This window comes from Pan troglodytes, chromosome 23, assembly GCF_028858775.2.
Source record: "Pan troglodytes isolate AG18354 chromosome 23, NHGRI_mPanTro3-v2.0_pri, whole genome shotgun sequence".
Taxonomy (NCBI): Eukaryota; Metazoa; Chordata; class Mammalia; order Primates; family Hominidae; genus Pan; species Pan troglodytes.
In genome coordinates this window covers 26,213,650-26,236,422 of record NC_086016.1, presented here as the reverse complement: position 1 = coordinate 26,236,422, position 22,773 = coordinate 26,213,650, and the positions used below count along the sequence as shown (strand labels likewise).

General features: G+C 56.4%; 3 protein-coding genes and 1 pseudogene across 27 annotated transcripts in view; 3 read left to right on the top strand and 1 right to left on the bottom strand.

Moving 5' to 3' along the window:
- Nucleotides 1-348: 348 nt before the first annotated feature.
- Nucleotides 349-13,528, bottom strand: LOC112206778 (putative POM121-like protein 1). 3 transcript variants are annotated; one of them, XM_063808393.1, is made up of 6 exons: nt 12,607-13,510; nt 9,043-9,249; nt 7,127-7,233; nt 4,964-5,092; nt 3,393-4,307; nt 471-2,500 (listed from the first exon to the last, which is right to left on the bottom strand). In XM_063808393.1, the coding sequence occupies exons 1-3, from the start codon at nt 13,069-13,071 to the stop codon at nt 7,189-7,191; spliced, it is 717 nt and encodes a 238-aa protein (XP_063664463.1). In that variant the 5' UTR covers nt 13,072-13,510; the 3' UTR covers nt 471-2,500; nt 3,393-4,307; nt 4,964-5,092; nt 7,127-7,188. The 3 variants fall into 3 exon arrangements, with proteins under 3 accessions (XP_063664462.1, XP_063664463.1, XP_063664461.1); XM_063808392.1 differs by lacking the exon at nt 7,127-7,233 and having other exon boundaries at nt 349-2,500; nt 12,607-13,507; XM_063808391.1 differs by lacking the exons at nt 471-2,500; nt 3,393-4,307; nt 4,964-5,092; nt 7,127-7,233; nt 9,043-9,249 and adding exons at nt 10,409-10,701; nt 11,255-11,758 and having other exon boundaries at nt 12,152-13,528.
- On the top strand, nt 2,057-2,873 carry LOC107973172 (uncharacterized; annotated as a pseudogene).
- Nucleotides 13,492-18,626, top strand: LOC749018 (glutathione hydrolase light chain 2). 8 transcript variants are annotated; one of them, XM_063808395.1, is made up of 6 exons: nt 13,547-13,633; nt 17,071-17,280; nt 17,513-17,640; nt 17,742-17,797; nt 17,900-18,049; nt 18,354-18,626. In XM_063808395.1, the coding sequence occupies exons 2-6, from the start codon at nt 17,105-17,107 to the stop codon at nt 18,498-18,500; spliced, it is 657 nt and encodes a 218-aa protein (XP_063664465.1). In that variant the 5' UTR covers nt 13,547-13,633; nt 17,071-17,104; the 3' UTR covers nt 18,501-18,626. The 8 variants fall into 8 exon arrangements, with proteins under 8 accessions (XP_024208675.1, XP_063664465.1, XP_024208674.1 ...); XM_024352911.2 differs by lacking the exon at nt 13,547-13,633 and adding an exon at nt 13,642-13,694; XM_024352907.3 differs by having other exon boundaries at nt 13,492-13,633; nt 17,093-17,280; nt 17,742-18,049.
- A 943-nt stretch (nt 18,627-19,569) lies between these two features.
- The window catches only part of GGT5 (gamma-glutamyltransferase 5), a 29,055-nt gene continuing 25,851 nt past the window's right edge, over nt 19,570-22,773 (top strand). For 15 of the 16 annotated variants that reach the window (XM_024352491.3, XM_024352489.3, XM_024352490.3 and 12 more), the window contains exon 1: nt 19,570-22,013. In XM_024352491.3, coding sequence (XP_024208259.1) covers nt 21,841-22,013 — 173 coding nt within the window. In that variant the 5' untranslated portion in view covers nt 19,570-21,840. 16 annotated transcript variants of the gene reach the window in all.

The following is a 22,773-nucleotide window of genomic DNA, read 5'->3' as shown; positions in this document are numbered from 1 at the left end:
TGTCAGCAAGTTAGCAGTAAGTCAAAACTAGGCCTTAAGGCTCTTGTTACTTCAGAGCAGGACTCTTACTGCCATGCAGCTACCTCTCTCACCAGATGGCCCAAGGCATTTGGTTGTCTCTGGCTTTGGTGGTTGTGGGAGGGGTGGATCAGAGATGCCCTGGGCCATGTTATGGCTCTAGGCCACATGCAAGCAAGCTGCAAACTGAATTGCCTCTGCAGCTGCAGAAGGCAAATTTCTATATTGATATTTGGAAAAACTAACAGCTAGAAAACACCACTCTACTCATTTTTAAAAATAAGATCATATTAAATGACGTTACATGCATCATTTATATATTACTCGCAGTGCCAGCATCCTCAAATATGGTTTTAATTTTGGTAGATATCTTGCTAGGGGGAGCACATTTCCAAGTTATCCAGATATAGGGCCCTCTTTCCTTCTCTTTCTGTCCACATGCAACCAGATGCTTTGTGGAGTTAAAGTTGACATTTATTTAAATGCCACTTGGTGTCTGGTTTTTTCACCTTTAATTTAGGGTTTTCTATCTGGGATGTAAAAGAATCACTTGGAGGGATTTTTCAAAATACCAATGGCCAGGCCACTAGCCAGTCAATCAGAAGCAAAATCTCCTTGGATGGGACCTGGAAGTCTTTACAGTTTTCCAGCATTTTAATGAACATCCCTGATTAAGAACCACCGGGTCTTAAGAGTGTGGCATATGTATTTTTCAAGTTCCTAGAAGCTCTCCAGAACAACAACAAAAAAATCTGCTTTATTCTCTGCCTGGTGTTGATGCATCAGTCTCTTTAGCCGTTACTCTGATCCTGGAAATTTATGGTCATAATTTGATGAGCAACGTTGGGAATGGCTTCTTCTTTCTTTTCTTTTTTTTTTTTTTTTGAGACAGAGTTCACTGTGTCGACCAGGCTGGAGTGTAGCGGGGGCAATCTCTGCTCACTGCAACCTCCACCCCAATACTTTCATTTTTGAATATTATTTATGGCATCCAGATTTGCATAAGATGGACTGGGTCAATGGCCATGCCCTTTATAAATCAATATTCTTAAGTTCTGCAAATTCAGTTTCCTAAAGAGCCAAATCACATCCTACTCATCAGCAAGGTGGGTAGACATCATTTTCACAATGACTTCTAATTTTCCACCATTGTAAAAAAAAAATATGTAATCACTTTCTTATTGTAAAATAAACAATTTACTTTTCCAGGACTTTCTGCCTCCCTGCTCCCTTTTTTTTTTTTCAAACAATCTTGAATCCTTTGTCATGAGTCAGTTGCCAAGAGAAGCCTGTTTGTTGGTTTGAGAGCAGTTCATGCAGACACAGACCACTTCCTCTGAGAATTCATTTGCTTCCCCAGGATGGAATCTGGCTGGGCCTCTGACCTTGCTGGTCACGTGGGCCGGGGCCTCCATCAGTCATACCCTGGACTCCCATCTGTGTCTAAACACCACACCCCACCCCCAACTGCACGGCAGCCACTCGCATAGCACTCTGGGAGGGCTGTGGGCATGAGCAGCGAGGACTCCATCAGCAGCTCCCCCAGATAAGCCCTGCTAATGAGGGGGCTTGCGAAGCAGCTTTGATGTGCTGGTAAATCCAGGTGCAAAACAGAACTCAAGTTAAGGCCTCCGCACAGCACTGCGTTCTAACTGTGAAGGATTCTTACTCTAGTGTCCTGTGTGGAGGTATTGGAATTGTCCATTGCTAAGACTCGGAGGAGAAAAGCACTTAGCATCACAGGACTTGGAGCACCGGTGCTGAGGCAACCCTTCATTCATTCGTCGGATGTGTGTTAAGGCCCAGGCCCAGGGCAGGGGTCAGGGATTCTCCTCTCACACAGCACGTGGGTGGCAGGACCAACACCGGGTCTGATCTCCCAGCCGGGGGCACAGGCTGCTAACCCCAGGCCTGGAATCTGTCAGATGCCCTTCCCGTGCTGACTTGACTTAGACAGGCCTCCTGACCTTCCCGCAAAGGTCATGTGTGATTTGCAGGGGTTCTGGCCGCTTGAAAGGTTCCTGAGAAAGTACATGCAATGAGGACAGAGCTTGCAGAGGGAGGACAGGCATGCAGAAGGCTCTGTGTGCAGCCCCAGACCTGGGTACCTTCGTCACCGTCCTCACCCCACCTCCGGGTGTGCAGATAGGGAGCAGGTCTCCTGTGTTCTGGCCCAAGCAGGGCTGTTAGGACACTGAGAGCATTCCCTCCTCCTGCAGGAGAGAGAGGTCCAAGGTGCCCTACATCGTGCGCCAGTGCGTGGAGGAGATCGAGCGCCGAGGCATGGAGGAGGTGGGCATCTACCGCGTGTCCGGCCGGTGTGGCCGCAGACATCCAGGCACTGAAGGCAGCCTTCGACGCCAGTGAGTGTCGGCCTGCGCAGGACGGAATGGAGGTGTGGGCAGTGGTGTCCGCGATGAGATCTCAGAGTGCTCCATGGCCCAGGCATGTCACATCCTTCTCTGTGTCTTTTCTTCATTTACTGTTTAATTATTTTTAAAAAAGAGAAAACAAGAGTTGTACAAACAGCTTCCATAGAAACCAGTTTTTACACCATCGTACCCACTCATGCCACTTGGTGGAGTGGACCAGGGGCTTCTGTGGGGACTTGGCCTTCCTGCCTTGGGAGTGGACAGGAGGTGGAAGCCCAGGACTCAGTGCGGTCTGTCCACTGCCCTGTATGAGGATGTGGTGGGCAGAGAGCACTGATGAAATTCAGCACAGGCCGGGGCTGCAGCATCTCTGCCTCCATCTCACCAACCCTCACAGGCTTTGAAGGACCCAGACCTGCCTCAAATGCCAGGGGAGGGCACTGAGACCCCAGAGGGTCCTTCCCAGCATCTTCAAAGCAACAGGATTTTGTGCCTGCAGACCCTTCTTTGCAGCACACACCACCCACCCTGACCAGGACCCCTAGAATGCCCAGCATCCCTGGGAGGGCCCTGTGGTAGTTTCAGCTCCCTCTGGGGGCCCAGAATGGACCTGGCCTGTGGTGAGGATGTAAGCACCAATGGCCAATTGGGTCCAAATGAAGACACCAGTTCAAACACTGAAACCAATCAGATTCTCCCACGGCCTTCCTGCTATCAGACGACACTGGTGCAGGGGTGGTTGCTATGTACAGGGCAGAGCCACCCAATCCCCACGCAGGTGCTGTGTCCTGCCATGCTGGCCTCCTCCTGGCCATCACATCAGGCCAAGCAGGGGAGAGGAATGGGAATGCCCACGCACCCCTATCAACTCTGCAGACACAGAACCATGCACAGCTCTTGGGAGGAGTCAGATGAGCTGCTCAAAGCCCGGGAGGGACCCACACAGTGGTCAGCATGGCAGGGACGGTGCTTTAGCCAAGGCAGGGATGGCAGGTAACTCACTCAGGATCTTCAAGGAGGCTGCTGCATTTCCGTGCTCTTTCCAGATAACAAGGACATGTCGGTGATGATGAGCGAGACGGACGTGAACGCCATCGCAGGCACGCTGAAGCTGTACCTCCGTGAGCTGCCCGAGCCCCTCTTCACTGACGAGTTCTACCCCACCTTCGCAGAGGGCATCGGTGAGCACTGGAGGCCTTGGCCTCGTGGGAGACGTCTCCTCCATGTGCACTGCTGCCCTCGGAGGCTGTGAAAAGTGAGGTGTGGGAACCTGAGCTGTGACCCCTCTGCCATGGTCGGCATTTTAACCCAACCTCAAAAAGCAGGGGACCAGAACCGAGCCTGTCCTGGAAGGCCTTGCTCATCCCCAGAGGGCTCCCCATCCCTATTCCTCAAGGAGGCCAAGTGGGTGAAATGGTCAGCACTGCCGTGCTGTGGGGTCCTAAAGTCTGCTGTCCTCCTTCCTGCAGACCAGGGCTAAACACTGGTGCCCAGGTGCTCTTGCCATGGGTCCTGGTCCAGCCAAGCATGGTTTCAAACATGACCTGACCCTTAGTCAACCTGGAGGCTGATGTCTAGAGTGGGTGCTGGTGCGTGCAGCACCTGTGGCCTCTGCATCACCCTTAGGGCAGGTCTGCCTCCCGGGCCCATGCACAGAGGACCTGGTCTCCCAGCCTGCAGGTGTCCCTGTGATGTCCAGGACGACGAGGGGGTCTCTGCGTACTTGGTGGGGCTGGGACCCTCCCACTTCCCACCTCCTTGTGTCCCTCACTCCCCTGTTTCATTCCATGCTGAGCCTCCCCTGCCTTGGGCTCCCTGGGGAGGGGGTGGTGGCAGGAGTTGCCCAAGGGCTGCTCTGCCCATGAGCAGCTGCTCTAGCGGCTCCTCCTGCTGCTGTTCACCGGGTGCTGCTGACCCCTGCGAGGTAGAGAAAAGGCGTTCAGGTGGTTCACACCCCACACAGGTGCCCCTCACAGGGTCCTCACTGGTGGCCAGCGCTGTGGGTGTGACGATGATGACAAGCCTAAACTGCGCAAGGACTCGTGTCCCGGGTGCTCCATGTGACCACCTCGGGAGAGGTCTCCGGCTTGTTGTAACCCAGAGGAGTAACCCACTGCCTCCTGCAGCTCTTTCAGACCCAGTTGCAAAGAAGAGCTGCATGTTCAACCTGTTGTTGTCCCTGCCGGAGGCCAACCTGCTCACCTTCCTTTTCCTTCTAGAGCACCTTGAAAGGTAGCCCAGCTCTCTTGTGGCTGCCCAGGACTCCAGGTCTCCAGGCCGTTGGGGTGCCGCTTTGCTCCCACCAGACCCCCAGCACCAAGGACCTTTTCCCCCGACCCCTGTCTGCAGTAACTCACTGCTTCTAAGGACTAGCACCACTGCCACCCCCACCACTGCCTCTCCTCTTTGCCACCCTCCTCCCTCTGCACTGTGGCCTTAACAAAGAGCTCAGAGCTTTGGCCGTGGCCAGCAGTGCACTTGGACCCGCCTCTTCCCTCCCAAGCACATCATGAAGACCTCCCCATCAGCCCAGAGCTGGCCCCTTGTCCCGGGCCACTGAGACCCAGAAGTACCAAGGCTGGAGTCAGCTTGCAGCACAGCCAGGGTCGAGGTCACTCCCTCCCTGAGGACTCTAGCACGGCACAGCCCCTCTGCCTCTCTCCTGGTGGTGGCGTTGAAACAGCACCCTCTGCTTCGGTCCTCTACAGGGTGGCAGAGAAGGAGGCAGTCAATAAGATATCCCTGCACAACTTCACCACTGTCTTTGGCCCCACGCTGCTCCGGCCCTCCGAGAAGGAGAGCAAGCTCCCTGCCAACCCCAGCCAGCCCATCACCATGACTGACAGCAGGTCCTTGGAGGTCATGTCCCAGGTATGGGAAGACAGTCTCCAGCCCATGCAACCCCAGCCTGACAGAGGTGGCCTCTGCCTGCCCCACCCCCAGTCCTGCCCATCTTCCGACTTGCATTGTATGTGGTGGTGGCTGAGATTCAGAGACAGGGACTTGCCTAGGTTTGCATGGATGGGAGTGATAGGGGGTGCCCAGGCCACCTCCTGGTCCTGCTGGTGCACCTTGCTGGGGGCTTAAAACCACCCCAAGTGTTCGGGCGTGGTGGCTCATGCCTGTAATCCCAGCACTTTGGGAGGCCGAGGCAGGACAACCGAACCCAGGTGTTTGAGACCAGTCTGGGCAATGTAGCAAACCCCATCTCCAGAAAAAATACAAAGAAAAATTAGGCAGGCATTGTGGCACACATCTGTAATCCTAGGTATCTGGGAGGCTGACACAGGAGGATTGCTTGAGCCCAGGAGTTAGAGGCTGCAGTGATCCATGATGGAGCCACTGTACTCCAGCCTGGGGGACAGAGCAAGGCCCTGTGCATCTCTAAAATAAATAACCACCCCCCACCCAACAAGTCATGCCTCGTCAGGACCCCACCCCACCCCCGTCTCACTGTAAGGGGTTGATGACACCAGCAGGGGTTTCTAGCACCTGAGGTGGACTTGGGGACTTGGGCCCCAAAGACCTCCCCACCAGCAGCTGTGAGCCCCCCTCTGAGCCACTCTCCTCTTCCCCACTCTGCGAGGGCAGGTCGAGGTGCTGCTGTACTTCTTGCGGCTGGAGGCCATCCCTGCCCTGGACAGCAAGAGACAGAGCATCCTGTTCTCCACTGATGTCTAAAGGTCCCAGTCCATCTCCTGGAGGCAGACAGATGGCCTGGAAACCTCTGGCTAATCGGGCCATCTGTAGAGTGGGAATCAAGATTTTCTGAGGCATCCTTGGGCCACCCCCAGGTGTCAGGCCATCTGCCAAGAGACAGCGGCCCAAAGCAGAAGGACAGGTGGCCTGGGCAGATCCCGCCCAGGTCTGAAAGCCCCAGGCTGGCCTCAGACTGTGGGTTTTTTATGTGGCCACCCGAGGGCGCCCCAAGCCAGTTCATCTCGGAGTCCAGGCCTGGCCCTGGGAGACAGGGTGAAAGCAGTGGTTTTTATGAACTTAACTTGTAGAGTCTAAAAGATTTCTACTGAATCACTTGTCAAGATGCTCCCTCTCTGGGGAGAAGGGAACGTGACCGGATTCCCTCACTGTTGTATCTTGAATAAACGCTGCTGCTTCATCCTGTGGGGGCCATGGCCCTGTCCCTGTGTGGGTGGGGCCTCTTCCATTTCCCTGACTTAGAAACCACACTCCACTTAGAACAGGGTTTGAGAGGCTTAGTCAGCACTGGGTAGCGTTTTGACTCCATTCTTGGCTTTCTTCTTTTTCTTTCCAGAAGGATTTTTGTGCAGAAATGGGTCTTTTGTTGCCGTGTTAGTCCTCCTTGGAAGGCAGCTCAGAAGGCCCGTGAAACGTCGGGGGACAGGACCCCCAGGGAGGGAATCCCAGGCTACGCACTTTAGGGTTCGTTCTCCAGGGAGAGCGACCTCGTCCCCCGATCCTGACTGCCCTTCCGGCCCACGCTCTCCTGTTTGGCTTCCACAGGCCTGGACTTCTCTGGCTTCTCTGCCCACACACTCCCTGCCCCCAGTGTCCCTGCCCCTGCCCCAGCACAGGTGACTTCATTTCTGTCCTCTCAGCTCAGTGGACTCGCTCAACTTTTGTATAAGTCTCCACTTGGTGGCAGCAGCTTGCTGATGACTTGTTTTAAAACTTTCATCCTAAATAAACTTTGGATGCTTCAATATTTTTAAGTTTTATACATAGTTTCTAATTTTTTCCTCAACAGATCCAGATACCTAATAAGATGCTGGAATGTAATCCCTGGACAATCCGTGTCCTGGCAGCATTTGGTCTTCCTCTAAGCGCCTGGCTCCGCTGTTCTCAGGAGTGGGTTCTGAAGTCTCTGGAGAACAGGATACGTGGAGGGTTAGGAAGGGGCCAGGCCTAGAGACGGGAGACTCCCTCCCGGAGCAGGTGGAGGCACAGGACCATTCGCTGCCCCATCTGCCGACACCTGCGGGGGAGCCCAGGCATTCTTTGTAAGCCCTCCTGACCACCTGGCTCAAAGAAAACAGAAGCATGGAGGCCGCCAAGTATTTTCAAGAAATAATCCCATGAACATGGCATCACTTTTTTAGAAAGAGGGGCTTGGGGCAGGCAGAGGAGAGAAGAGAGAGCAAACTGAGAGCCAAGTTTCCAGACGGTCCTGCAGGAGGAGAGGATGCAGCTGCCCAGAGGGAAGCAGGATCACATTTAAGGAAGTGTGTGGGGTCCCTGGATGACACCAGCACCCAGTGCGGCTCTGTCTGGCAACCGCTCCCAAGGTGGGAGGAGTGGGTGTCCCCTGTGTGTCAGTGGGCAGCTCCTGCTGAACCCGCAGCTCACTGGGGAGCCTGACAGTGGGGCCATGCGCCTGACACTCCTCTCTGCTTGTGGACCTGGCAAGGCAGGGAGCAGAAAACAGAGCCACTTGAAGGCTTTCTGTCTGCGTCTGTGTGCAGTGTGGATTTAGTTGTGCTTTTTTCTTGCTGGGAGAGCACAGCCACCATTTACAAGCAGTGTCACCCTCGTGGGTGGCGAGGACAGAACAGGAGCCTCTGCTCTCTGTACCTATCTGGGCCCGGTGGGCTCCCCTGTCCTGGCTTCCATCTCTGTCTCAGCGACCATTCAGCCCTGCACAGGAACACATGTTGCTTAGAAAAGCCAAATCCAGCCCTTGTCTCTGCCTCCTCTGGTCTCATGATGTGCATCTATTACCTTGAAACTGGAAACCAGTCTATCAATGTCTGTGCCAATTTTTTATTCCCTCCCCAACCTCCTTCCCCATACGACTTTTTATTTATGTAGGATGTGTGCTGTCTAATGATGGGATGACCACACTTTTCCATGTTCTAAAAGTGCTCCTCTCCCGCAGGGTCCCAGGGCTGGTGGTTGCTTTGGGTCTACAGCTACGTCTTACCCGCCTCCTGCCTCAAAAGCCTGTGTGGTGGCAAAGCCGGTGTGGGGCTGGGGAACGCAGCCTTCTCCAGGAGGGGGACCCGGCTCTCCTTCTGCAATGCAGGCAAAGGCCTAGATGCCAGTGTGACCTCCCACAAGGCATGGCTTCCAGACTCCCCGACCAGAAGTGATGCTTTTTTGCCTCGGGCCCTGGGTTTGAAGCAGCCTGGCTTTCTCTTGGTAAGTGGCTGGTGTCTTAGCAGCTGCAATCTGAGCTCAGCCACCTACACACCACCGTGGCCGACACTTTCATTAAAAAGTTTCCTGAGACGACTTGTGTGCATGTTGATTTCATGATCAGCGCCGCTGGGAAGAACCCCAGAGCCGGTGGGGTGGGGCTGGAAGCAGCAGGTGCAGTGATGGGGCTGGGTGCCCAGGAGTCCTCAGTGCTCAATCAGGCCAAGGTGGCCAAGCCCAGGCTGCAGGGAAGGCTGGCCTGGGGGGTGTGGGTGAGCACAGGCAGGCACCAGCTGGGCAGTGTTAGGATGCTGGAGCAGCATCCGTAACTCCACTGAGTGGGGTAGTCTGGTTGGGGCAGGGACCGCTATTGCTTTGGCAGAGAGAGATGATCCCCACTGCAGAGAGGCTGTTCTGACTCTGCAGGTGGGACAGGGACAGATGGCCACCCGGGTGACCCGGCTGGTCCTCCTTTGCTACGCTAAGCCCTGGGACATGGAGGATTCCCGCCACACACAGCCCGGGCCCGGGTTCTTACCTGTGGCCACCGCTCTGGCACGAGCCCCTCAGTCTTGGGTGGTTTCTGCCTGGTCCGGGATTTGGTGTTCCTGCTGAGTCCAGCCTTTCTACCACCTCCACATGGGCCGTGGGTGGTGTTGTCAGCTGCCTCCCACCTTGGCTTCAGTAGCTCACCCAGCTTACAGGGGAGCTGCCCTGGGCTGGAGATGGGCATGCACCCTGGGTCCTACTTGAATGAATGCAGCTTGAGGAGAGCTGGCCATATACACTGGGCCACAGGTTACCCTCGGCAATGCCCACATCAGCCGTCAGCCTGAGCCTCCCCAGGAGAGCAAGGCTCACACGACAAAGGCTGCCCGTGGCCAATGAGGTGGCTGAGCCCAGCCAGAACCTTTCTCGGACTCCCGGGATGTGGCTCTGCTCGTGAGCTGCCTGGTCAGCTCTCTCGGGGTGAGAGGGGCTTGTCACACGGGCCCCTGCCTGCAGTGTGACCCTTCTCAGCTTCTCTCAGCAGCCCTGCCTGCAGAGTGTCACCACCACCATGATCATTTCCCTGACACTGCGAGGGTGGGGGGACGTCCTGGGTAGAGACAGGGCCCGTGGCAGAAGCAGGCTCAGGGGCGCCCTACACTGGTGGGCTGGGGACCTGGTGGAGACCACACCAAGGGCTGGACAAGGGGACGAGCCTCCACCCTGGCCTCTCCGCAGGCCTCAGCAGCCCCTCCCACAGGCAGAAGGGTTGACACTGGGTTCTGCCCTCACTGCAAGAGTTGCAAGTGCCACGTGCTGTTCTGCCCAATCTGGTGTCTGCAGGTGAGGGAAGGGCTGCCGCTGGCCCGTTTCTGAGTGTTCAGCACCTAAGGGTGACAGCACTGTCTGTCCCTACCCTCCGGGTCCTGTTTGAAAATCAAACCCATGCTCACAGGCCAATTTTTTTTTCTTTTAGAGACAGGGTCTCACTTTGTCACCCAAGCTGGAGTGCAGTGGTGCGATTATAGCTCAATGCAGCCTCCAATTCCCGGACTCAAGGGACCTTCCTGCCTCAGCCTGCCAAGTAGCTTGGACTATAGCTGTGTGTTTTATTATTATTTTGTAGACATGGGGTCTGGCTATGTTGTCCAGGCTATTCTCAAAATTCCCGGCCTCAAGCAATCCTCCCGCCTCGGCCTCTCAAAGGTTGGGATTACAGGTGTGAGGCAAGGCACCCAGCTCAGCCACAGAGCCCTATTGCATCTCTCTTACTAGGAGCAAGAGCTGACTGCCCCCTCATCCCCATTCCAGAGTGTTGGGGCTGTGTTGAGCCGAGGCCGGGCCACTGGCATGGCCCAGGGAGCGGGATCATTCACTGCTGCCCCAAATCTGAGATCATTCCACCTTGACAAGACTTCCTCATCCAATCCCTTTACTTGACAGCTGGGGAAACCAATGTGCACAGAGCATCCCCAGCTCACTCGGGGTCTCAGAGCTGATCCATGAGCAGAGGCTGAGATCCTGGGATCTTGTCCCCCAGCCTCCCTGCAAGCTTACTCCCTTTCTGCTGAAAGAGATGGGGCCGGACCTCGACCAGCAGCCCTGGCCTGGACATGACTGTGCTCATGCAGGTATTGAGGCCGAGATGCCCCGGCATCATATGTTTTTCTATTTTCTTTTTTTTTTTTTTTTGAGACGGTGTCTCACTCTGTCACCCAAGCTGGAGTGCAGTGGCATGATATTGGCTCACTGCAACCTCTGCCTCCCGGTTAAAGTGATTCTCCTGCCTCAGCCTTCCAAGTAGCTGGGCCTACAGGCTTGTACCACCACGCCTGACTAATTTGTGCATTTTTACTAGAGACGGGGTTTCCCCATGTTGGCCAGGCTCGTGTCAAACTCCCGACCTCAAGTGATCCACCTGCCTTGGCCTCCCAAAGTGCCAGGATTACAGGCATGAGCCATGGCGTCACTTAAATGTAGTGAGAGGCCGGGCACAGTGGGTCATGCCTGTAATCCCAGTACTTTGAGAGGACGAGGCTGTCACATCACCTAAGGTCAGGAGTTCGAGACCAGCCTGGCCAACATGGTGAAACCGTGTCTCTAAAAAAAAATAGAAAAAAATATCCCTGCATGGTGGTGAGTACCTGTAGTCCCAGTTACTCAGGAGGCTGAGGCATGAGAATCGCTTAAACCTCGGAGGCGGAGGCTGCAGTGAGCTGAGATGGCGCCACTGCACTCCAGCCTGGGTGACAGAGCAAGACTTTGTCTCCAAATAATTAAATAAATAAATATGGCCGAGCATGGTGCCTTAGGCCTGTAATCCCAACACTTTGGGAGGCTGAGGCAGGTGGTTCATGAGGTCAGGAGCCCGAGACCAGCCTGGCCAAGATGGTGAAACACTGTCTCTACTAAAAATACAAAAATTAGCCAGCTGTGGTGGCAGGCACCTGTAATCCCAGCTACTTGGGACACTGAGGCGGGAGAATCACTTGAAACTGGAAGTCAGAGGTTGCAGGGAGCCGAGATTGCACCACTGCACTCTAGCCTGGGCGATGGAGCAAGACTCCATCTCAAATAAATAAATTAATAAATACAGAGCAAGATTCCATCTTAAATAAATAAACATACACCTGTAATCCTAGCAGTTCGGGAGGCTAAGACAGGTCGATCACCTGAGGTCAGGAGTTCGAGACCAGCCTGACCAATATGGCAAAACTCCATCTCTACTAAAAATACAAAAATTAGCCAGGCGTTTTGACGTGTGCCTGTAGTCCCAGCTACTTGGGAGGCTGAGACAGGAGAATTGCTTGAACCCAAGAGGTGGAGGTTGCAGTGAGCCGAGATCTCGGCTGCACTTCAGCCTGGGTGACAGAGTGAGACTGTCTCAAAAGGAATAAAAAAATTACAAAATAAAAAAAATGTAGTAAGATGGCAGAGTCGTGCCGTGGAAGCGTGCTTGTCCTATCCATGTAGTGAAGGCTGATTTCATACACAAATGTCACAAGAACTTTTTTTCTTTTTCTTTTTTTTTGAGATGGAGTCTTGCTCTGTCACCCAGGCTGGAGTGCAGTGGCGTGATCTCAGCTCACTGCAAGCTCTGCCTCCCGGGTTTATGCTGTTCTCCTGCCTCAGCCTCCCAAGTAGCTGGGACTACAGGCCTGTGCAGCAGATGCAGGGGGGCCACTAGGCCCAGGCAGTCTTGGGACTTGTGTGTCTCCTGCTGTGCATCCATACTGGGTGCTTTAGAAACGGCAGGCAGACCAGAAGCCCCTGTTGCAAGTGAGGACAAAGTGTGGGAAGGCCGTGAGGGTCTGCAGTCCGAGATGGCCTTGTCCTCAACCTGCAGTGCACTGTTGATGCGCTGGAAGGCCGCCTCCTTCTCCCGGTCCAGGTCTTCAACAGTGACCCGGTACCCCAGCTCTAAGGGAGGTGGCAGCATCAAAGGCTCCCCTCGCCTGCGTGGCAGCAGGGGAAACTTGTGTGTACTGGGCCTAGAGGCCTCGGATCTGGAGGAGTCATTCCTGAGGGTGAGTGTCTGCCCTGGTGCTACATCTGCTGCCTTTTCACACTGGGTGTGACCTGAAGAGACAGCCTGAGGCCTGTCCTCACTCACTGTCTTTGAGGAACTGAGGGTCAGCTGGCAGTGGGATGAGGCTGGCCCCCTCCTCCGCTTTAGCCCCGGCAAGCCTCCCGTGGAGCTGTAGGAGCTGGAGATGGCATTTCGGTTGGTGCAGGAGCTCGTCCAGGAGGTCTGGGATGTCTGCTTATATCTGATTTCTGACCTCTGGGCATGGAGGTCTGTCTGCAGAGGCCCGGGCCTGGGCACAAAGGGAGAGAGGCCTCCATTGTCCCGCAGGGGCCGAAATGCAGACCGTGCATCCCCGGTGACCTCGGGGACCCTTCTCTGATCACCAGGATTCTCTTGGACTCTAGGGTCCTTGTCCTGCTCAGGTATCCCTGCCCCGCTCTCCTTGAGGGCCCTCAACACTATCTTCCCTGGACACAAGTCTGGGGACAGCCGGGTGTTGTGGACCCCAAAGGGGTGACTCCCGGCTCCTGGGCCCCACAGAGAGTCCATGTTCTCAGTGCAGTGGCTGAGCTGGAGGACGCCCTGGAACTCAGAGCACACAGCACTGGCTTGCTGTGGTACCTGTGCAATCAAATTGAAGGCAGGATCCCAGGAAGGAACGCAGGGCTTGCAGGATCACGGAAAACCTTCTTAGAGTTGTCTTGACACCACTGATGTCAAGTGTCCGGGTGCTTGTAGGATGGCCTGCCACTCAGTCCACGGGCAGGAGCAACGGGGAGATCCCACAAGCAAAGTGAACTGGGGGATGGGCTGAACGGGCTCCAGGCAACTGAGCCCTACTGGCAGGTCCTCGGCCTGGGCCCGAACAGGAAGGAGGGGCACAGAGTGCCCAGGTAACCGCTCCTGGGAGCAGTGGGGAACCGTCGGTTGCTTGAACTCTCGAGAGCTGGGCTCTGAGCGTCCTCGTCCAGCCGCCAACTCGGCCAACGGCTAAGCCAGCAGTTTCTTCTGTTGCCGGGCAACGCGCCTTTTAAATCTGAGGGAGCGGGCGCGTGAGCACATCATGGCGCCCGTGACAGAGCGAGCTTAACGGATTAATAAGCGCAGCCAGGTACCCGCGCAAGGCACTTGCTGGCAATGGCGGGAGGCGGACGTGGGGGGTCATGCAATAGGTACTGGAAGGAGAGAGGCGGGCACAAAGGTCGCGGGAGGAACAGGCGCCCACAATGGCGGCAGATCTGCCCGTGGATCACTGAAGATTCCTGCTCTCCTGCTGAGGTGGAGATTGCAGTGAGCTGAGATCGCACCATTGCACTCCAGCCTGGGCAACAAGTGCAAAACTCAGTCTCCAGATAAAAAAAAGAAAAAGAAAAAAAAGAGGCCGGGCGTGGCGGCTTATGCCTATAATCCTAGCACTTTGGGAGGTCGGGGCAGACGGATCACGAGATCAGGAGTTGGAGACCAGCCTGGCCAACATAGTGAAACCCCGTCTCTAGTAAAAATACAAATTTAGTCAGACATGGTGGCACGCGCCTGTAGTCCCAGCTACTCCGGCGGCTGAGACAGGAGAATCACTTGAACCCGGGGGCGGGCGGGGAAGGGATTGTGATGCCCCGAGATCGCGCCACTGCACTCCAGCCTGGGCAACAGAGCCAGACTCTTTTTTTTTTTTTTTTTTTTTTTTTTTTTTTTTTTTTTTTTTTTGAGACGCAGTCTCCCTCTGTCGCCCAGGCTGGATTCCAGTGGCCCGATCTCGGCTCACCGCAAGCTCCGCCTACCGGGTTCACGCTATTCTCCTGCCTCAGCCTCTGGAGTAGCTCGGACTACAGGCGCCCGCCACCACACCCGGCAAATTTTTTGTATTTTTAGTAGAGACGGGGTTTCACCGTGTTAGCCAGGATGGTCTCGATCTCCTGATCTCGTGATCAGCCCGCCTCGGCCTACGAAAGTGCTGGGATTAAAGGCGTCAGCCACTGTGCCGGGCGGAGACTGTCTTAAAAAAAAAGGCCGGGCGCGGTGGCACTTTGGGAGGCGGAGGCGGGCGGATCACGATGTCAGGAGTTGGAGACCAGCCTGGCCAACATAGTGAAACCCCGTCTCTACTAAAACTACAAAAAATTAGCCGGGCATGGTGGCGGGCGCCTGTAGTCCCAGTTACTCCGGAGGCTGAGGCAGGAGAATGGCGTGAACTCGGGAGGCGTAGCTTGCAGTGACCCGAGATCTCACCACTGCACTCCAGCCTGGGTGACAGTGCGAACCTCCATCTCAAAAAAAAGAGAGAGAGAGAGAGAGAAAGGTCTATTGATATAATGTACTTTTATGCCTGTGTTCTTCAATTTGCTTAGGAAAGACCCACACTTCAGAGCTGCGACTGTGGCCCTGATTGTGGACATGAAATATGTGGTTTCTTGCAAAAACTAGACACTGAATAATTACGATTTAGTTGAGCTAGAAATCCATTTGATTTCTTCCATATTTTTCCAAAATTTTCATCCTTTTTTTTTTTTTGACATGGAGTTTCGCTCTTGTCCCCCAGGCTGGAGTGCAATGGCGCGATCTCAGCACCTGCTGGCAATGGCGGGAGGCTGGGGGACGCCCGCAGGATAGGTACTGGAAGGAGAGGCGCGCCCACAAAAGACTTGGGAAGACCTGGCGCGCACAATGGCTGCAGATCCGCCAGTGGATCACTGAAGATTCCTGCTCTCCTGCTGAGGCGGGGATTGCAGTGAGCTGAGATCACACCATTGCACTCCAACCTGGGCAACAAGAGCGAAACTTCGCCACACACACACACACACACACACACACACACACACACACACACACGAAAGAAAGAAAAAATAGTGGCCAGGCGTGGAGGCTCACGCATCCCAGCATTTTGGGAGGTCGGGGCAGACGGATCACGAGATCAGGAGTTGGAGACCAGCCTGGCCAACATAGTGAAACCCCGTCTCTAGTAAAAATACAAATTTAGTCAGACATGGTGGCACGCGCCTGTAGTCCCAGCTACTCCGGCGGCTGAGACAGGAGAATCACTTGAACCCGGGGGCGGGCGGGGAAGGGATTGTGATGCCCCGAGATCGCGCCACTGCACTCCAGCCTGGGCAACAGAGCCAGACTCTTTTTTTTTTTTTTTTTTTTTTTTTGAGATGGAGTCTCCCTCTATCGCCCAGGCTGGATTCCAGTGGCCTGATCTCGGCTCACCGCAAGCTCCGCCTACCGGGTTCACGCCATTCTCCTGCCTCAGCCTCTGGAGTAGTTGGGACTACAGGCGCCCGCCGACACACCCGGCTAATTTTTTGTATTTTTAGTAGAGATGGGGTTTCACTGTGTTAGCCAGGATGGTCTCGATCTCCTGACGTCGTGATCCCCCTCCCAAAATGCTGGGATTACAGGCCTCGGCCTCCCAAAGTGCTGGGATTACAGGCGTGAGCCACTGCGCCCGGTGTTGAAACTCTCTTGAGGCATTTTCTTCGGCCTTCGAGTCCATCCTCTCTGTCTCCTCCTTGACCTCCTCATCTCCTCCTCGCCACTGCCTTGGGGACCTTGGCCAGGCTCATGGCATCCAGCAGCCACTCAGTGTCAATACCTCCATGTTCATCTCTCAGCCCGCCCTTGCCCATGAACCCATGCTTATTTATTTATTTTTTTTATACATGCACCCATGCTCTTCGGGTCTGATGAAGTATCCAAAATCAAGCTCCTGACCATCCCCAAACCTGCCCCTTCTGCAGGGTTTACCTCGCTAGTCGGCGCCATCCTTGATTCTTCTCTTTCTCCCACCCAGGCCATCATCTCTTGCCTGGTTGATACCCACAGCCTCCCCTTTGGGCTTTATCCTTATCCCCGTCATAGCTGCCAGAGGGACCCTGTGAAAACACTCCCCAGCCTGCTCATTTCTCTGCCCTAAGCCTGCATGGCACAGAGCAAAAGCCAGTTGTTATGGGACCTAGGAGGTCCTGTGGGATGGGCCCCAGCCTGCATCTTCATCCTCTTCTCCCCACCCCACTCCATTCATTCTCTGCCTATCGCTCACCAGCCTATACCACCTGCCTCAGGGCCTTTGCACTGACCATTTAGGCAACATTCCAGGCTCTTTTCACACGTTGCCTCCTCTGAGAAGCCCTCCCTGACCACTCTGCCCATACCTCATGCCTCTTGATTCCCCTTACCTGGCTTGTGGTTTCAGCACTTTCCGTGTGTGTGTTTGTTTTTCTTGGCATGAGGGCAGGACCTAAGTGTCTGTTCCCTGTTGATTCCCCAGTGCCAGGCATGCAGTGCAAACTCTAGAAATATTTTTTGCATGAAGGAATGAGTGATTGAATGCAGCAAGGGTCTGGAGGCTGAGGACCAGGCAGACAGACATTCAGAGTTGCTGGAACGCGACAGAGACAGGGAGTCAGATTGGTCATGCAAGATCCTGGGCCTGCCCTTGGGTCCTGGGGAGCCACGGAAGGTTGTGGGTGCCAGAGGGTTGTGGTCAGAGCCACAGTCAGGGGCCTTCTGAGACCTGTGCCCCCTCCCCACCCTCCCTCCCCACCTCCTCAGGCCAGCTCTGGGGTCTCGGCAGGTGGTCCGCAACATGACCTCCGAGTTCTTCGCTGCCCAGCTCCGGGCCCAGATCTCTGACGACACCACTCACCCGATCTCCTACTACAAGCCCGAGTTCTACACGCCGGTTGATGGGGGCACTGCTCACCTGTCTGTCGTCACAGAGGACGGCAGTGCTGTGTCCGCCACCAGCACCATGAACCTCTAGTAGGGGCTGCTGGGCCGCCTGGGTGGGAAAGGGCCAGGGGCGGGTGGCCCAGGGACTGCCCACTTATCCAGTAAGGTGGCTCCATCACGTCTTTTCCTGGTGGGAAACTGAGGCCCAACCTTGGTAGCTTATCCTGGGCCTCTCAGTGAGTATGTTTGAGCCTCAGTGGGTGGATAGGGACCAGGCTGGGCCAGGCAAGGTCGGGCACTGTATGACCTGGCTGGGCGGTAGCTTTGGCTCCAAGGTCCGCTCCCCGGTCAGCGGGATCCTGTTCAATGATGAAATGGACGACTTCAGCTCTCCCAGCATCACCAACGAGTTTGGGGTACCCCCCTCACCTGCCAATTTCATCCAGCCAGGTATGGGGTGGAGGTCCGGGGGTGGGGTACTGGGGTGGAGAGGGGCGGGTGTCCTGGGCAGGCAGCTGACGGGCATCCCTGTCTTCTCCCATCGGCCACAGGGAAGCAGCCGCTCTCGGCCATGTGCCCGACGATCATGGTGGGCCAGGACGGCCAGGTCCGGATGGTTGTGGGAGCTGCTGGGGGCACACAGATCACCACAGCCACTGCACTGATATGTGTCACACCTTTTCTCCCTGGCCGTGCCCACCCTGCACAGCCCCCAAGCCATGCTGATCACACTCCCATGCCCCAGGCCATCATCTACAACCTCTGGTTCGGCTATGACGTGAAGCGGGCCGTGGAGGAGCCCCGGCTGCACAACCAGCTTCTGCCCAACGTCACGACAGTGGAGAGAAACATTGACCAGGTGGGCCGGGGGTTCGAGAAACTGAGTCACGGTGTGGGGCCCCAGGGCATCCTGGGCTGGAGGCCTGGATCATCACGGAGTGGACAATTGTTGGTGTCCTCTCTCTAGTGCCTGGGCCATCCGGAGCCCCTGTGACATGAGGGCCAAGCCCCCTGCTCCAGTGAGACCCAGCAGGCCCCAACCTGCTCTTCCTGATGACCTGGCCCGAAATGGCACCACCTGGGCTGAGGCCTGTGACCACACAGGTGTGGTTCAGGTGGCATCTGGAGCCTTGCTCAGGCTTCCCCTCTCCTCCCACCCCTAGGCAGTGACTGCAGCCCTGGAGACCCGGCACCATCACACCCAGATCGCGTCCAGCTTCATCGCTGTGGTGCAAGCCATCGTCCGCACGGCTGGTGGCTGGGCAGCTGCCTCGGACTCCAGGAAAGGCGGGGAGCCTGCCAGCTACTGAGTGCTCCAGGCGGACAAGGCTGACAAGCAATCCAGGGACAAGATACTCACTAGGACCAGGAAGGGGACTCTGGGGGACCGGCTTCCCCTGTGAGCAGCAGAGCAGCACAATAAATGAGGCACTGGAGAGGCGGGATTCGGAGATCTTCACGCTGCGGTCGCTGGAACTAGCCTCAGCATCTTCAGCATGGGGAAAGCCAGGCACGTGGCTGGGGGCCAGGGGAAGGTCCATGCCAAGCCCTGCCCCTTCCCACCCTGATCCCTCGGACTTTGGGGCCAGGCCCTCCCTTCCCTGGGCTGGGCAGCAACACCACCTAGGACCAGCCACCAGAGGGTGCAGCAACCCCGGCCCTTTCTTAGGCAGAGAGTGGCCAGCTGATGCCGGGAACCCGGGTGCCTTCTCAGACCCGTAGGCGTCCAGCTCACCCTGCCGAGGACATGGGAGGTGAAGCTGAGGTCTGAGGAGTGGGGATTGGGCAAGAGGCTGGAGGAAAACATCTCGGTCAGAGCCAAGCCCCTGGGGGGTTTCCAAGTTTAAGCCCAGAGTGAAACCCAAGCTTGTGATCCTCTCCAGAGGGAGGCCTGGTTCTCAGGGAACAGCAAACTGGAAGAGGTCCCCAGATCCCAGGGATCAGGGCTTGGACCAGCCGGGGACGCAGCCCAGAGGGAGTGGGTTTGGAAGGGAACAACTAGACACAGCAGCCTTCACCATCGGCAGCCCCTCCAGGCCTCCCTCGGGGCCTGCTCCCTCCTCCAGGCACAGTTCCAACACCTGGGGCAGGATTCTGGGAAAGGCTGGTGGAGGTAGGCTGGTGAGGGGTGGTGGTCACAGCCCAGCACCTGGATATCACCAGGGGCACTCTGGCCAGGGCCCAGGTGAGGCCAGGTCGGGGCTATCCTTCAGGAGCCCCGAAAACCTGGTGATACCAAAGGGCCCACAGACAAACAGGGTTTTGTGCCTGCAGAGTAGAGTACCACCGGTTCTGAGCCCTGGAGGGCTATGTCTCTGGGGCTCCCAGTTGAGTGATGTACGAGTCACTCCTCAATCCTTATTTTATTTATTTAATTTAAAAAATTATTTAAACAAATAGAGATGGGGTCTCACTATGTTGACCAGGCTGGACTTAAACTCCTGACTTCAAGCAGTGCCCCCATCTCAGTCTCCCAAAGTGCTAGGATTACAGGGGTGAGCCACTGCAGCCAGCCTCAATCCTTATTTTGGCCTGAGAGGACAGGTCGTGGCCTCATTTTCAGGGGAGAAGACTGAGGCTGGAGGGGCAGGCCTTGCTCTGGGTTGCACAGCAGCAAGAGAAGTGGGAGCTGGCCACGAGGCTTCCTGGACCCGACACACTGGTGGGGTACACCCTGGTTCTCCAGGTCCCATGGGGCTCAGCCCAGGACTACCTCGGGGGGTGAGGGACTTAAATCCTCTCCTTCATTCTCATCGCCCCTTCCCCCACCATTTCCTGAGGAAGGACATTCAGGGACCTTCCTGGCTGTGTCTCGGATCAGGACCAGAATGACACCCATTCCTTTCCCTGGGCCTTTGCTCAGGTGGTCCCTGCACCCTGGCCTCTGCCTGACCAGGATGGTGGGGAGAGGAGGGGGGACGTCCCCCACGCTGCTGTCTCCACTGTTCCTGCTGCCCAGGCCTCTGAGCTTCCAGGACTGCAGCGGGTGGGTGGGTGGGCTGGCCTAAGCCCAGGAATGCACTTCAGCTCCTGGTTGAGCAATGTCACTGAGGCTTGGGAGTCGGGTGGGGGCGGGAGGAGGCATCCACAGGCCCCCCACCGCGAGAGGCAGCCGTGGGAACAGCCTGCCTCTAAACAATCACTCCAGTCCAGGCTGACCAGGGGCTCTGGCTGGACATAGGGGCCTGGCAGGCTGTGTGGCCTGTAAGGACACAGTCTGTCTCTGTGCCTCAGTTTCTCTGCTGCCCAGATGGGGGGGCCCGGCTTCCAGGTGTAGACATCTGGAGCAGGCAGTGTTCAGCTGGGGAGGAAGCGGGGAGGACTGTGGGAGCCACGTGGGAAGGATTCCAGCCCACATCACCTGCACCCCTGCTGAGCCTGGTCAACGGAGCCCCTCAGTGGGTCCTCACTCCCCTGGCTGCCTCCCATTTAGGCACCCTGAGGCCTAGGGAGAACAGAGCCAGGCCAGTGTCCCTAGAGAGGCTGCGCTGCCGGCACAGTAATAGCAGATTTGGATTCAGGGAAGCAGACCCGCAGCTAGGGTGGGAAAGAGCTGCAGGCAGGGCGTGGCCTCCACACAGCCTGCCTCCCTGGAGGTCCATGCTGCATTTCCAGGACAGCAAGTCCTGGACAAATGGTCCCGGATGCCAAAGGCTAGAGGCATGGTCTGTCTGCATTCCCCACATGGGCGTCTTGTAGTCACCAGCATTTGATGCTGTCAAGTCCCCCTGTCCTCTGTGCAGACTGGGAAGCCCTTGGCCACCCTGGGGAGTTGTGGGACCCAGGCCAGGCTGCAGAAGCATAAGGACTTGAACCCAAGTTTTAAGTGACACCACCTTGTGTCCCCCTCCCTCTGTCTCTGTTTAGCTCCACCTTGATGCTGACTAGGCTGGGCCATGCAGAGAGGGTTAGGGGATAGAGATGGGAGCTGGGGAGCAGGGCTCCACTCTGGGAGGGGGGCAGCCTTGCCGGATCCAGGGGAGAGAGTTGAGCGGCCCCAGCTCTGCTTTCCCAGAGCTGCTGGGAACCCGGGGAATGGTGTGGAGGTTCCAGGGAGCCCTGCCCCTATCTGGCAACCGCAGTGCAGCAGGCACCAAGTTCTCCTGCACATTGCAACAGTGTGACCCTGGGCTCTGGCGGGCGGTAGGTGGGGCCTTTGGACCTACCAGCAGTGAGGGAGTTAACACAGCAGCTGACTCCTCTAGGCAAGGAAAACTCCCCTCAGACGCTTTGCTGCCTGGCCTCCTGCCAGCAACAAGCAGGAGCTGAAAACTAGAAGTTGAGGCGTGAGTTTGGCCACTCCGTAGTGTGCACTTGGTGAGGGCAGCAGCTCGCCACAGCTGCCAGCCGTCTGTCCATTCACCCATCTGTCCATCTGGCAGCCCGCTGTTCAGAGCTGTCTGTCTGTCCGCCCATCTGTAAGCCCATCTCTGTCCCATTGTCTATCTGACCATCTTTCTCTTACTGTCCTCTTTGTCTAGCTATCTGGCCTATCTGTTGATCCATCTTCGTGTCTGTCTTCAGCCCCCACCTGTTTGTCCATCTGTCCAATTACCTGTGACTCTGTGCATCTTCTTGTCCATTCATCTGCCCACCCATCCGTCCCTCCGTCTGCCCACCAGCCGCCGCTCTCCTCTGGGCTGCAGAGCCATGGCCCGGGGCTACGGGGCCACGGTCGGCCTAGTCCTGCTGGGTCTGGGGCTGGCGCTGGCTGTCATTGTGCTGGCTGTGGTCCTCTCTCAACACCAAGCCTCCTGTGGCCCCCAGGCGTTTGCCCATGCTGCTGTTGCCGCCGACTCCAAGGTCTGCTCGGATATTGGACGGTGAGTGAGATGTGGGAGGAAGCTGGGTGGCCCTTGGCAGCCAGCCCCTCCTGGAGAAGGCGTGTGTGTGTGTGTGTGAGTGAATGTATGTGTGGGTGTGTGTGTGAGTGTGTGGGTGTGATTGCATGCGTGTGTGAGTGTGTGGGTATGTGTGATTGCATGCATGTGTGGGTGTGTGTGAGTGTGTGTGAGTGTGAGTGTGGGGAGTGTGGGTGTGTGTGAATGTGTATGATTGTGTGTGGGTATGTGTATGTGAGTGTGTGTGAGTGTGTGTGTGTGCACATGCACGCACATGCACTGGCCCAGGAAGCAGGAGCCGTGTGTGTGTGGGCTTCAGCACCTGCAGGGCTTGGGCGCAAGGAGGCAGCCTCAGGGCCCTTGCACAGAACAGGTAGCAGGGTGTACCCGTGGGGCAGATGGGGACTTGGGGACAATGGTGGTGTGTGAGTCCACGCCTGGCTCCAGGATTCAGGAGGCCCATTTGCACATCCCAGGTGGGAACCTGACCCTGCTGGCCGGTGCAGGCCCCTTCAGTGAGGCCAATTCTCCAAGGCTGGGGTCTTCTCCCAGGGTCATGGGTGAAGGGGTTTGGAGGCTCCCTGCGTGGGTACTGGCCTGCTGGGGTACACACAATGCTGCCATAGCCAGTCTGCCCCAACACCCAGCCCGGGGCCACATCTTGGGTCTCTCAGTCCTGGGGAGCCCGGTACCCCACCCCTCACATCCTCTCTCCCTGAGTCAGGGCCTGGGTCTCGTGAGC

What these genes read in the sequence shown, in the direction of transcription:
- LOC112206778 (XM_063808391.1), bottom strand. Translation starts at nt 13,071, where the DNA reads ATGGACTCTCTGTGGGGCCCAGGAGCCGGGAGTCACCCCTTTGGGGTC. An exon ending in CCCCTGCATCTGCTGCACAG is followed by an intron (nt 11,759 to 12,151) that starts GCCTGTAGTCCC and finishes CTGGGACTACAG; the next exon opens with GCACACGTCAAAACGCCTGG.
- LOC749018 (XM_024352909.2), top strand. Translation starts at nt 13,660, where the DNA reads ATGGCGGGAGGCGGACGTGGGGGGTCATGCAATAGGTACTGGAAGGAG. An exon ending in ATTCCTGCTCTCCTGCTGAG is followed by an intron (nt 13,801 to 17,092) that starts GTGGAGATTGCA and finishes GGGTCTCGGCAG; the next exon opens with GTGGTCCGCAACATGACCTC. An exon ending in TGCCAATTTCATCCAGCCAG is followed by an intron (nt 17,641 to 17,741) that starts GTATGGGGTGGA and finishes CATCGGCCACAG; the next exon opens with GGAAGCAGCCGCTCTCGGCC.